We start from the raw sequence: 14,731 nt of genomic DNA, 5'->3' as shown, positions 1-14,731 counted from the left end.
CAACAGCATGGCTTCGTAGTAGAATAGTCCAGGTGCTGAATTGGCCTGCCTGCAGTCCAGATCTTTCACCTATAGATAACTTTTGGCGCATCATTAAACAAAAAATTCATCAAAGACGACCACAAACTCTTCAGCAGCTGGAAACCTATATCAGGCAAGAATGAGACCAAATTCCAACACCAAAACTCCAGAAACTCATAACCTCGATGCCCAGACGTCTTCACACTGTTTTGAAAAGAAGAGGAAATGAAAGAAGAGGAGATGCTACATCATGGTAAACATGCCCCTGTCCAACTATTTTGAGACCTGTAGTAGGCATCAAATTTGAAATGAGCTCATTTTGTGCATAAAATGTAAAAATGTCTCAGTTTAAACATTTGTTATGTTATCTATGTTCTATTGTGAATAAAATACTGGCTCGTGTGATTTGAAATTCTTTTAGTTTTCATTTTACTCAAATAAAAAAAAACGGCCCAACATTTCCGGAATTCGGGTTGTAGATAGATAGATCTTCAAACTTTTACCATTTGTGTTCCACGATAGAAAGTAAGTCATGGGAGTGACATGGAATGGCATGTGAGTAAATAAAGAAAGATAAAGTTTACAGAATAAAGCCACAGAAGAAAATAACCTCAGTAATGTCAGCTGTACCTCAAGTGTGAAACAGGAAGTTCTTTTATGACACTCCTGATGTTTCGGAGTTGCTCTTGCTCCTCTTTAACTGACGCTGCATCCTTTGAATGAGAATACAAATGGAGGATCATTATTTCCTGGATCCATGGGTACATTTTTAGTGAATGTCTATGGATCACTATGGTCACTACAGGTTACCTGGAAGCTAAAAACTGTCTTAAATTGGTGGTTGTAGTGGTCCAGATGGAGCTAATCTTAAACTTATTTACTATTATTTGTACAACTACAGGAAACACCTCAGTTTGTAAACACCTCATGTAAATCAGTGAGATCTTTATAACAGTATAACAAACGACTTACATAAAATGCACATAAATATCAGTTGTTATCATATACAGTATCTCCCAATAATATTTAAATGTCTTAGTAAGATATTACTTAAATCTGTAGTTTTTGTTGTGTGTGTGTGGGGGGGGGGGGGGGGGGGGATATAATGCAAAGCAATACAATGATGATTGAGCGATAAACATATAGTACTGATTTATCATATGTGATATTCACATTTTAAAATAATTTTAAGGGAAATGTTTTTAGCAATTACCAGGCCAAGCACTCCAGAGGCAAAATGAGGAGCTAAGCATAGCATGAAGCACCAGACCAAATGCAACAATGTCTACTAAAAGCAATTTTAGGATGATTTCAACTGAAATGGCAGAAAAATCATAAATACAACCTCTAGTAATATGATTAAATGGCTTATCACTTTTTACCAACAGGTGGCACTGTTATCAAATCGATGTGGTGTGTTCTGTGTGAGATGACAATAGTACACACAATATTTGGTGTCAAAATTCCAAAGCATTGCAGAGATACAGCCTCAAGTGTCATTTTGGCATCATGCCTCAAATTCGTTGCTGTGGTATGTGAAAACTGTTTGGTCTATCAACAAGAAATCCATAACTTTTTGTCAGCACAGTCTGAAGATGATCTGACTCAAGTTTGGTGAAAATTGGACAAACGGTTGAGGAGGAGTTCGAAAAAGTAGGTTTTCAACATAAATCAAAATGGCAGACAGGAAGTTTGGCTGAATATAGCAACATTGGTATCACTGTTCTCAGCATAACCCAAGGAATCTATTAATACCAGTCTCATTACAATAGGCAAAATTCACAGAAAGCTATTAGCATTTATTTGCAATGTCATTATAACTGTATCACTGTCTCAAAAATTTTGGAGTACTTTCAGGTCATGGTCTCGATGCTACGTACAAAGTTTCATAATAGTAGACCAATGCATTCGTAAAATATAGCATTTTATATTTTTGTTGAAAATATCTCATTTTGTTTTGAAGTTATAGACATTTTTGTACAGGAGAAGAGAAAAAACAACTGACTGTCGACTTATTGTTTGCATTTTTGTGCCACTTACTATCAACATTTTGGCAATTAGGCATTAGCGTGTGGCCAGAACGCTATGTTTCCGAATTTCCTATGGTGGTTTCGTGTTGATCGGAGTAACGGTTTCTAAGATATTGGCAAATGTTTTTTAAGCGCTAAAATGCAACGTTGCACAAACCATAAGGCAAAACCTGGCAAGTTAGGTATCGCTGGACTCGGCAAGGATTCAGGAGTCTCAAAAGGTGACTCTCGTGAAAATAAGTCAACCACATCCAAAGTTATAAGCATGTGAATATTTGATTTTACCACTAGGTGACGCTGGCTCGAAACTTCTCAGGCTCCTTCAGGGCATCGTGCTGATGTTTCGTAACAATACGTCAATGTGTTCGTAAAATATAGCATTTTACTACAAAATTCAAAATGGCCGACGCCCAAAATGGCTAACATGGGAAAATTGGATATGGTTCGATTCGGCATGATGCACTGAATCTAAATAGACCAGTTTTGTGATTTTAGACCAAACCATTCACAAGTTATAAGCACAAATATGCTTTCTCGTATCTCCTGACCACTAGGTGGCACAGCGCCGAAACACTGCAGGAAGTCTCAGGTCATGCTTGAATCAACTTGAATTCCATAACTTTTTGCCAGCATGGTCTGTAAATGATCCGAGCTAATTTTGGTGAAAATCGGATGAACCGTCTAGGACGAGTTCGAAAAAGTAGGTTTTTCATTCGACTCGGCTTGAGCCAAAGATTCAGAGGAAAAATTTTCATTTTCTGCCTTACAGTTCAAAAGTTATTAGCATAAACATGACTGAAACTTTGGACAAGTGGTGGCGCTAGAGAGTTTGAGATAAAGACTTCAAATTTGCTGTGATTAGTATTGACACTATCCTCTATGAGTGTGCCAAAGTTCACAACTTTCTCACAAGCGGTTCTATGGAGTGCCATAGACGCAATGGCAGGAAGAATAAGAAGAATCCTAACGGTTTCAATAGGTGCCTAAGCACCTACGGTGCTTGGCCCCTAATTGCAAAGTTTGATCATTGTTGATCATTTAGAGGCCTTAGAAATTTGCATATCAAATATAATATAGTAGGCTTTATAGGGTTAAGGTTTCAGAGGTTTAACCTATTGTTTACATTACTGAACTCTTTAGGTGTTAAGGTATCTATAATCAACCTATATATATATATATATATATTTCTCCTTTTGTCCTGTTTACATTTGTCTGCTTTCTTTTTGTACTACAAAGATATAAAACAATAATAATAATAATATCCAAATAATCTATGGGGGGATTAAAAAGAACTGAAAAAAAGTAACTTTTTATTTAAAATGCTAGGCTGTTGTATTATATGCAATCTGTTATTCTGCTATTCTAGTCTAGTCTAGCCCATCCTTTTTTTATCTCACAAACTTACTGTAAATTTATTGTAGAGTTCATAGGTGAGGAGAGGGTTGGGGAGCTCTCTGAAGTACAGCTTACATAAAGAGCCCACGCAGTGGATATCCTGAAGATACACTTCTTTAGTGAGGTCAGGACAGGATTCAGAGCAAAACTCCTGTCTGTATGCACACACATAGATACACACATTAACTACAAAGACATGATTGTATATATGATTTAAGCAAGAGTTTACACAAGTTCAGGTATTATAGGAAACATTTCCCATCATGCAACACTATTGTGTGTTTGATATGGTGAGTCTAAAAATCGGCCCACCTGAGTTTTTGAATGTTGGATGTGATTCCTGAGAGTCTGTAGATTCCATCCACAATCCCATGTTTCTCTATGAACTCTGCACACATCTTCAGAACATAAGGAACTAGACAAAAAAGAAAGAAAGGACAAATTCATGATCGGTCATTCATCAATAAAAATGTATTTATTAAAAGAGCAGTTCACCCAAAATGAAACATAAGTGGAAAAAATACAATACAGTTAGAGTATTTTAGAGTGAAAGTTATTTAGCAGTCTTGAAAAAAAAATCATGGTAACACTTTATTTTAGGGTCTCTTAACTACTTGCAAGGTACTAGAAGGTTCTTTGTGGCGATTCTTCAGATTATAAAAAGGTAAGAAAGAGATGGCTCTTTAAAGAACCTTTGACTGAATGGTTCTTTGTGGAACCAAAAATGGTTCTTCTATGGCATCGCTGTGAAGAACCTTTTGAAGCACCTTTATTTTTAAGAGTGTAGGGGTCATTAATGAGATTTGGGTGCGCTTTCTTCAGTTTTCAGTAATTGCTTAAATTTTGATCCCCTCAGACAAAATATCTTTTTTGTGTTCCTCAGAAGGAAGAAAGTCAAATGAGTTTAGAATAGCATGAGGCTGAGTAAATGATAAACTATTCTTTTAAATTATTGTTTAATGATTGAGTATTATTGTTATATAAATCTACACATCTAAAAGTTCAATGATATGACAGCAACTCAGATAAAAGAATTGCATGTCTGTTTTGTAGTCAACTGGAAAAACTGCACTGTAAAATGTAGCCATTTTCATATTTTGTTGTTCTGCAAGTGGCCTAACCCTGCCGTTTTTTTCTATGCGTCCTCAGACTGAGCCAATTCATACAAATATGAATGGATATTCATATTTCATTTGGCAGCGTTCCTTCAGGGAAAATTAAGATTTTTTTTGTTTCTGCATAAAAAAAGAAACATATTGTTTCTACGATATGAAATTATGAATCAGCCTCTGAGGCGTGCGTTTCTCAAACGCATAATTAGTGTAATAGTTCAATGTTTTGAAAACCGTATGTACATTCACAAACAGCATCGCAAAGTTTTGTAGCTGCAACTACAGCTCTCAGTCCGTGGTTAGATGCATATTTTCTTGTTAGTATGAGGCGTGGACTTAAATACAGTAGATTGAGCAAAATAAGCAATCTTACATGAATTCATTCGATTTCATTTTGAAATTCCATTTAAAAATAAATGTATTTCATTCTGACGTAAGAGAGAACCTCTGATGAGTCAAACATCAAATACAGCAAAATTTCCTACAAAAAAGAGAAGTATGAGTGTAATGATGAGTCAGTGGCGTTAGGATCCATGTGCAGCTTTATTGATTCACAAAACAAGTCAGACGGTCATAGATCAATCCCTGACATTAGATACAACGAAGGCAAGGCAGATTCATAAACAGAGTTCATAATGAGGGTCCAGGCAGGTGGCAGACAAACAGTAGAATAACTCAATGAGGCAGGCAGGGTCAGAATAGGCAGGCAGCAGAATATCATAAACGGGTAAACAGTCCAGGTTTTCAACAGGAAATCAAACACGGGAAGAACATTCAGAAATGTCTGCATGGCAAAGCAAGACTTCGCAAAGAGAGCAAGGGCAGCACAGCTTAAATAGACCGGGCAATGAGAAACACCTGTGCAGGTAATCAGTCTCAGGCACGGGGTATATGGGAAATGAAGTCCGAATGGAACGGTTAGTACTCTGGCGATAGTTCCCTCTGGTGGTGATCGGAGGGAGCCACAGAGGCTGAGTTTGTGACAATAAGCCTCAGATGCCATACAGCAGTGTCTCAGAGAAAACTGAATGACTGAATGAACCACATGTAAACAGGAGTAAAATGTATGCTTAAAATGATCATTAAAAATATTAATGATCGAGCGAGAAGCATTTGGCTGAAGTAGTTTATGTTTGGTATTGTTGTACTTTGCAAGTCCCCAAAAAAGTAAGGAGATATTTTATTTGATGCACTGAACGTGAACGGTTTGGTGTATCATCATCAGTTCCATTCCATCAGTTGACCTTTATGAAAAAGTATTTTTTATGAAAATTTAAAAAGGCTGCTTTCTAACTGTGAGCAAAATTTCACAAATCCAGTTGCAACTAACTTACATTTACAATTGGCATACAAGAAAAGGCTATATAGCTAGCTATACACAATTAATTATTTGGAAGGATTTGGAGAACAGTATTGGAGTTCATAATGAAATGTGTTATTGTTGATTATAGAATCTGAGCACAGTTCGAGACAATGTTGAAAAACTCTAGAGGAGACACATTTGAGATTGTCTTTGTTTGATGACTGAAAAAAGAAAAGGACAATAAAAAACAACTCCCTTTAGCCTAAAGGTAATACTTTGAAGCAAATATCATTATTATGTACCCAGGAGCAAAAGAAAGACTTATAACTACTGAAAATTTGAACTTCTTTTCTATGATATTTTTTACAGTTCCGTATCATACAGAAAGTCAATTGTTATATATATTATTTCCAAATCTGAAACATATGTACTAAAGTCTGTGTTCTTTGTGCATTAACCTTTTCAATAATCTGTATGTACATTTCTGTTCTCTCTTTGCAACAGTAGTGTTTCATGTAGACTACAGTACTATTACATCGTCCTTCCTTTATCCTGTCAGGCCGCTTATTGTGGAGAAGGTGGGCCAGGGCAGGAAGTTAAAAATGGTTTGTTTGTTTCAGAGGAAACCTGACACACCCAGGCCTTGCAGCTGGTATTACTTATGACACTTCCTCTTATTCTAAAAGGCCTTTGGAAAGTTCCCACCCAACTTCATCACTTCCTTACCATACCTTCAGCTATGATATCTTTAAGCTTTAGATTTATTTGTTATTATTTATGTTAAGGTTTAGACATAATCACAGTGAGCTACCGTTTTTAAGGTGTTTCACAACAGCCTATACATTGTTAACCCTCATATTTATCACTTTAAATTACTTGCTTTTTTCTACCATGCCATGCCATGAAACTGAAGGAAACAGAGTTTAGGGCCTCACTGTATACAGTATATTGTACATCCATCCGTCTATCCATTTTCCAATCAGCTTATTTCCCTCATCAAACACAGTGATGTCAGTAGTTTCTCTGGTAGGGTTTTGTCATGACGTCACAGCATGTAAGAACCAATGAGGTTTTCAATGCAATGTCATTTGATTTGATTTTAAAGTGAATAATCAAATATTGGCCTGTTCGTTAGATAAAGTCATTTTATCAGTTCAGAACCCATTGGAACTGTATGGATTACTTTCAGAATCAGAATCAGAATCAGAATGAGCTTTATTGGCCAAGTATGTTTACACATACAAGGAATTTGTTGTAGTGACAGAAGCTCCACAGTGCAACAGAAAGACAGTAACAGGACAGGACACAGGTAATAAAACAAAATAACAAGAAATAGCCAATAACCAATGTACAAAGCAGCAAAAAAATAAAAAAATAAAAAATACACAATATATAATATATAATATATAATATAGGCGACTATGTATGTACAGGTCAAGTATGTGCAAATTAGAAATGAGAAAAATAAAAATAAAATAAGTGAGTGTGGTGAATGGATAATGAATTAGTTGTGTGTTCCACGTTTATTTATTGAGTGTTCATGAGATGTATTGACTGAGGGAAGAAACTGTTCCTGTGTCTGGTCATTCTGGTGCTCAGAGCTCTGTAGCGTCGACCAGACGGTAACAGTTCAAAGAGGGAGTGTGCTGGATGTGACGGGTCCAGAGTGATTTTGCCAGCCCTTTTGCTCACTCTGGATAAGTACAGTTCTTGGGGAGGGTTGTACCAATGATTCGCTCAGCAGTCCGGACTACCCTCCGTAGTCTTCTGAGGTCAGATTTGGTAGCTGAGCTGAACCAGACAGTTATTGAGGTGCAGAGGATGGATTCAATGATGGCAGAGTAGAACTGTTTCAGTAAGTCCTGTGGCAGGTTGAACTTCCTCAGCTGGCGAAGAAAGTACAACCTCTGCTGGGCCTTCCTGACAATGGAGTCAATGTGAATGTCCCACTTCAGGTCCTGAGAGATGGTGGTGCCCAGGAATCTGAATGACTCCACTGCAGTCACAGTGCTGTTCATGATGGTGAGTGGGGGGAGTGCAGGGGGGTTTCTCCTGAAGTCCACGATCATCTCCACAGTTTTGAGCGTGTTAAGCTCCAGGTTGTTGAGACTGCACCATACAACCAGCTCCTTAACCTCCTGTCTGTAAGCAGACTCGTCACCGTCCTGGATGAGGCCGATCAGTGTGGTGTCGTCTGCGAACTTCAGGAGCTTGACAGAGGGGTCTTTAGATGTGCAGTCGTTGGTGTAGAGGGAGAAGAGCAGTGGGGAGAGAACGCAGCCCTGAGGAGCTCCAGTGCTGATGGTTCGAGTGCTGGATGTGAATTTGCCAAGCTTTACTAAGTGCTGTCTGTCTGTCAGGAAGCTGTTGATCCACTGGCAGACGGAGGTGGGGACGGAGAGCTGAGTTAGTTTATTTTGAAGGGTTTCCGGGATAATGGTGTTAAAAGCAGAGCTGAAGTCCACAAACAGGATCCTCACATAAGTCCCTGGTCTGTCCAGATGCTGCAGGATGAAGTGCAGTCCCATGTTGACTGCATCATCCACAGACCTGTTTGCTCTGTAGGCAAACTGCAGGGGGTCCAGTAAGGGTCCAGTGATGTCCTTCAGATGAGCCAAAACCAGTCTTTCGAATGATTTCATGGCTACAGACGTTAGGGCCACAGGTCTGTAGTCATTAAGTCCAGTAATTTTGTGTTTCTTTGGGACGGGGATGATGGTGGAGCGTTTGAAGCATGAGGGGACTTCACACAGCTCCAGTGATCTATTGAAGATCTGTCTGAAGATGGGGGCTAGCTGATCAGCACAGATTTTTAGGCAGGCTGGTGACACACCATCTGGACCAGGTGCTTTCCTTCTTTTGTTCTTCCTGAAGACCTGGCACACATTATCTTCGCTGATTTGAAATGTAGGTGTGGGGGAGAGAGGGGTTGCTGGAGGTGTGAATGGTTGTGTGGAGGGGTGTTCTGGGCGGGTGTGGGGTGATCGTTCAAAACGACAAAAGAATTTGTTTAAGTCGTCTGCCAGGTGTTGATTCTCCAGAGTGCTGGGGGGTGGTGTTTTGTAGCTGGTGATGTCCTTCAATCCTAACCACACTGAAGCAGGATCACTGGAAGAGAATTTGTTCCTGAGCTTGTCAGAATAATTCCTCTTTGCCACTCTGATCTCCTTTTCCAGTGTGTATTTGGCCTGTTTGTACAAGACTTTCTGTTAGCATCTTCTTTGGCCTGACGGAGCTGTCTGAGTTTGGCAGTGAACCATGGTTTGTCATTGTTGTAGAATAGATGAGTCCTGGTAGGAATGCACATGTCCTCACAGAAACTGATATAAGATGTTACAGTCTCTGTGAACTCGTCCAGATCATTTGCAGCAGCTTCAAAAACAGTCCAATCAGTGAGGTCGAAACAGGCTTGTAAATCCCGCTCTTTCGTTTCGTTAGTCCATCTTTTAACAGATCTTAATACAGGCTTTGCAGACTTAAGTTTCTGCCTGTAGGATGGAATAAGATGAACCAAACAGTGATCAGAGAGTCCTAAAGCTGCTCGTGGAACAGAGTGATATGCATCCTTTATTGTTGTGTAACAGTGATCCAATATATTACTGTCTCTGGTGGGACATGTGATGTGCTGTCTGTATTTTGGCAGTTCACGGGAGAGATTTGCTTTATTAAAGTCCCCGAGAATGATTAAAACAGAGTCCGGGTGTTGTTGCTCACTCTCTGTGATCAGATCAGCGAGTTTCTATAAAGCTGTGCTCACGTGCGCTTGCGGTGGAATGTAGACACTCACGAGAATGAACGAGCAGAACTCCCGCGGCGAATAGAACGAATAGAACGGCTTGCAATTAATGAAGAGCGTTTCTAGATCTGAACAGCACATCTTCTTTAACACTGTTACATCTATACACCACCTCTCATTGATGTGAGCATTGATGTCATTGATGTGAAATAACTGATGTTTCGCACTACCCTTGTGTCCTTTTTGGACCTTGAAACTTTAGACCCTATTGACTGTAGCCCGATTTGGACGGTAAATGTTTCTCATATGGACGTCTGTAAAAATAAATTTACATATCACCAAAACTCATGGATTCGGATGGCGATTTATTCACATTGGAGGAGAGAGTTCTGTGATCCTACAAACCCAGGCCAGTCACATGATTGTCGGCTGTAAATAAAATAAATATTATTTACAAATTTATTCTTGTTATTGTGTAAAATGTATTTAAAAATACTTTATTTTGTTTATTCTTACTATTCCAAGCATATTTTATAATATATAATCCTATTTATTATTTGATTATTTAAATCTCCTGTTTAAAAATAGGAAATTAGATGCGCTTTAGTTGTATATAATTATACGCGATATAGTTTTATATATATATATATATATATATATCTGTTTATAAAACTAATTTTAAAATTGTATTGCATACCTGCTGCCGCCATAATAAAGACCCATTTCGAATGTTTACGTGCTTTTTTTCCTTTCTGCTCCCAGTCGCTGTGGTGGAGCAGTTATGAAGTATTGTTCTTTTAAATACTTTCCAGCATTTCAGAAATAAATATGTATGCAAATTACACCGAAGTACAACAGTTACCTTACAGTGTTCGGTAGTGCTCAAAAACACTCCATTTTGAATTGATTTAATGGGAGTTGACTTACGTATTGCGGCCCATAGAAACAGTTGCTAATGAGGCATCTACATAGATATGGGTCTATGGTTCTATATCTATGGTTGCAACCACAACCGTTTCTGAAGAACTTCATTGTTTGGTGAAAGAATAATGTTTTTATTAATATCATTTAATTTTATTTGCTTTGTTTTATTTTTTGAAACTCCGCTTCACGTCGTGCCTAACAACGCCCCTTAGCTGTTATAAATTCACTGTAAACCACGGCTTGGGTTTGTTGTTGCTGGGGTTTTTTGGGGGGGAACTCTGTTGAAAGAGTATGGAAGAGTAAGTCTTAGCCACAATGGAATTAAATGTTACCCATTTTTACTATTATTAATTATTATTATGTTACTACTGTTATTTTCAAATTAACTGATGGTCTTTTTGCTGTTGGACTGAAACACTTGAGCAACACATAGGAAGTGATGGGAAAAAGTGGGAGGATACAGGATCAGGAAATTAAGCAAGCCAAACTTGAACTCCTCTTGCCTACTTGAGCACCATATATCAGAGCATGTGCACTAAACACTAGTCCACAGCGGATACTTAATTTTAGTATTTTATTAGAGATGGTCAATAACATTTTGCTCTTATAACATGTGACTGGATTTCAGAAAGAGTGTTTCTCTTGCTTGGTAGATGTGGACATGTACAGTAAATAGAGTAGTAGTCTCAATTCTAAATGACCAGGCACCACTAAGTCATAATCCATTTGCAAAAGAAATGAAATTAGACTAATACAAAATAAAAAAATCTATTCCTACTAATTTAAAGTAATGAAATTGCCCCCTTAGGGAAAAAACATTGGGAGCACGTGTACCGCATGTACATATTATATACTTATTATAGCATTTACAATAACTGGGTAATAACTAGGTACTAACCCTAAACCTAACCCTACCCCATATGGTTACTTTATACTACCCAGTACCCTGTTCTTGGGTAAAACACTGTAAGTACACATACTGTAAAATAAAATGTAACCAAAACATTAGCAGCCAGCACATCTGAACCAATAAACCATCCAGAGTCTGAGGAAGTCTACCCTTATTAATCTACCCTTATCTAAAAGCTGAAGCACAAAACTTTCATCTAAATGTATCATAGAGATTTGTATAAAATAACTTTCATAAAGTACTTTTCATTATCAATCAATCAACTGTAACTAGAGAGATCAGTCTTTAGTAATTGAAAATCCTCACATACACACAATACAGTACATCCTTCAGCAAAAGCATAACATTTAACATAAGAAATTTAAACAAAACAAAAAACATTAAAGAGACGGTAAAGAAAGTAGAAGAAAAAAATGGGGGATTTAGAGAAAACCCAGATCATTTGCTATTCAGAAATTCTGCTTAGGATGCAGTGTAGACCTCCAACAGGATGGATGAATGAATGATTGTTCTCTGAGACGAAGATGATTGAGGAAAGCTCTCATTTTGATTTGCCGGCAGAGATGTCTTCCAGTGTTTTACAGTTATTGGTAAATTCTTCTTTAGTTTAGTAAAATGCTGGCATCTGATATGAATATCTCGCTGAAAACACTATCATATGTTTTGGATGCCAGTCTTCATATGCCAAGGTTGGTTTGTTACTGGTGTCTACACATGGCTTCTTTAGCAATACCTGCAAAACCCTTAGAAATGCATGAAATTAGCAGGCCTTTCAGCAGGGTGGATTAATTCAAAATGTATTCTGACTTGATTTCACTCCTGAAAGTGTTTTTGGAAACACGGTTTGATATCACACAATTGGATTGATGTTCATATAATGTATAAAAGTTGCCAGCGAGTAAACCAAAGTTGTCACCGCAAGATGTTTAAGTAATGGAGGAAAATCAATTGTTTAGTTGGCTTAATTTTTAGTTTGTTTGTTTTTTTAAATAACTGATTTGTCACAATAAATAACTATGTAAAAATTATTAGTAATTGTTAAAAATAGGGGTTTCTTAGTAAAAAAAAACAGTATTAGGATATTTAAAAATAATATAATTTTACTTCAACACAGAAAATGAATCAAATTCTTTCTGAAAAATATTTTGAGAGCATTTATGGTAATTTTGTCTGTCGCAATGATGAAACTGTGAGCATACAGGATCTAAAACAAAAGTCTGTTTCACAGTTAGGGCTTCAGATGAACTCGGTTAAGTCACATGGATCTGTCAAACTATGGGTGACATCACACTGTTTTGAGATCAGTATTGTGTTGTCTTTTGTAATGTTAAGGCTTAGGGAATGGAGTGGAAAAGCTACATAAAGATGTGATCCACATACTGTTGTGGTTAATATCATCTAAATTCATCATCTTAACACACTTTGGAATTTCTGTTGGGAACAAATCCACTTTGAACAAACAAATACCGAAAGTCCAATGGTTTATCAAAATACTGAATTTACTGTGATAATTATCCTCAATAACACACACTCACTTTGAGACGAACTGTTGCTTTTTAGTTGCCTTGAATGAGCTCCTTACTTTTTTGATGATATTTCATAAACAGTATATCGGCATTTACCATGAACAGTATATATTTAAAATCTAGTCCTCCCCTTTTCTCCTCCTCTTTTCCCCCTTCCTCTTCCTCTGAACATTTCCTTTGCTCTTGATTTTCTTGTAAGGCTTCATGTGTATTTGGTAAATCAAAGGGCTACATAACTAGTCAGGCTAAGATTACATTCAGATTTATTTCCAAGTGGAGATTTATTAGACAACACCTAAGAGATAAAGTAACACGTTTTAAGCAAGATTATAAGCGTCCACCGCAAGGACTCAAAAGTGTGTAACATAAAGTATCTTCTGTTTCAATGGCACAAAAACATAGACACATCACCCAAGCAGCACTGGAAATGGGTGTTGGTTTATTACACGTAGCTAATGTTTACGCAGAGGCCCAGGCTGCTGCTCTGGTGTGGGTTCGTAATAAAGTAAACTTATTATGACTGCCAGGGCTTTGAAAGAAGGGGCAGCCGTTATATGAATGGCAAGAGGAGGAGTGAGTATGGAAAAGAGGAATTTACCGTCTTGTCCTGAATTCTGCAGATGTTCAGTCAAGTCACAGCCGAATGCATTTTCAGATCCTTTCCTTTTGGACTTCAGCTTGGCAGCCTTATTCTTCATTAGGCTTCAGTAACTTATCCAGATCAGAGCAAATACACCTTCAAATCAACCATTGGCCCCCACAACACATGGGATGGGAAGTGGGAAATGTGGTCAAAGTAAAAAAAAATGAAAGAAAACCCCCAAATCAGGAAGTCCACTGTGTTAAACAAAAGAAATCATCCGCTCACATCTTGACCGAGCCACCAAAGAGCTGGTGTGGGCGAAGAATTCTGGAGCGCGGTACACGCCCAACGTAACTTCATCATCAGGGTCTCTCCTCCCTCGTTCCCTTGTACAGACCGTGAGGTGAGAGTCTGTGTAGTGTCTGACAAGAAAGGTTACGACACAAAGCCTCTGTCCCACCGAGAAGACAGTTTCCTGTTCTCTATCTATCTATCTATCTATGCTTTTTGCTCACTGTTGTTCAGGAGGTCATCGTGCTGCCGTTGAGTGGAAGCTTGAAATGTCAGAACTTTTTGCAAAGGGGAGGGCAGAGGAGCGAGGGGAGGGGAGAGGAATAAGTGTCTGCTTTTTCTTCAGCAGTTCGGACATTACTGAACCCCTTTCACCCAACCCCCCCCAACCCCGCTTTCTCTCTTCCTCCCTCCTTTTTTGTGACCATGGCTCCAACAGGAAGCCTGCTCTCTGCCTTCCTGAATGCTTCCAGAATACACAATTTCCTGTAAAGGGAACCTTGTTTGGAAAACAAAAACAGACCGAGAGAAGGACATTGGGCAAAGAGAAAGGCAGAAAGAGATAGACAGAGAAGACATGGAAAAAACTGGAGAACAGGGCATATGAGAGAGGGGAAAACACAAGGTTCCCGTTAACCACGGCTTGTTAGCCATTTTGAATGTTTCTTCAACTGCAGGCACTTTTATGTGCAGGCGCTGATTTTTATTAAAACTAACATTCCATTTTCCAGATTTTTTTATTTAATTTTATTAATTTTTTTGATGTGTTTGTTTAAATGTCATATTAAAACTTGGAAACTTTTTTTAAACATACTTTCATCATTTCATTTTTCAAATACTACTTTTTTTTTTTTTCAAATACTTAGATTTTCTTGTTTTATATTTGTCCCAGACTTTCAG

At 38.0% G+C, this 14,731-nt stretch overlaps 1 protein-coding gene across 2 annotated transcripts in view; it reads right to left on the bottom strand.

The window, feature by feature from the left end:
* Positions 1–14,071, bottom strand: part of LOC306870294 (rho GTPase-activating protein 31-like) — a 40,704-nt gene extending 26,633 nt beyond the window's left edge. The window contains exons 1-4 of one of the 2 annotated variants that reach the window (XM_079417481.1): positions 13,556–14,071; positions 3,759–3,861; positions 3,457–3,601; positions 652–734 (exon numbers count right to left, since the gene is read on the bottom strand). In XM_079417481.1, the coding sequence (XP_079273607.1) occupies positions 652–734; positions 3,457–3,601; positions 3,759–3,861; positions 13,556–13,655 (431 nt within the window). In that variant the 5' untranslated portion in view covers positions 13,656–14,071. The remainder of the gene's footprint in view (positions 1–651; positions 735–3,456; positions 3,602–3,758; positions 3,862–13,555) is intronic. The other variant, XM_079417482.1, reaches the window with a different exon arrangement.
* Positions 14,072–14,731: the final 660 nt, after the last annotated feature.

Source organism: Barbus barbus (assembly GCF_936440315.1).
Source record: "Barbus barbus genome assembly, chromosome: 5".
NCBI lineage: Eukaryota > Metazoa > Chordata > Actinopteri > Cypriniformes > Cyprinidae > Barbus > Barbus barbus.
The sequence above is the reverse complement of the archived record's forward strand: the minus strand, read 5'-3'. Positions and strand labels throughout refer to the sequence as shown.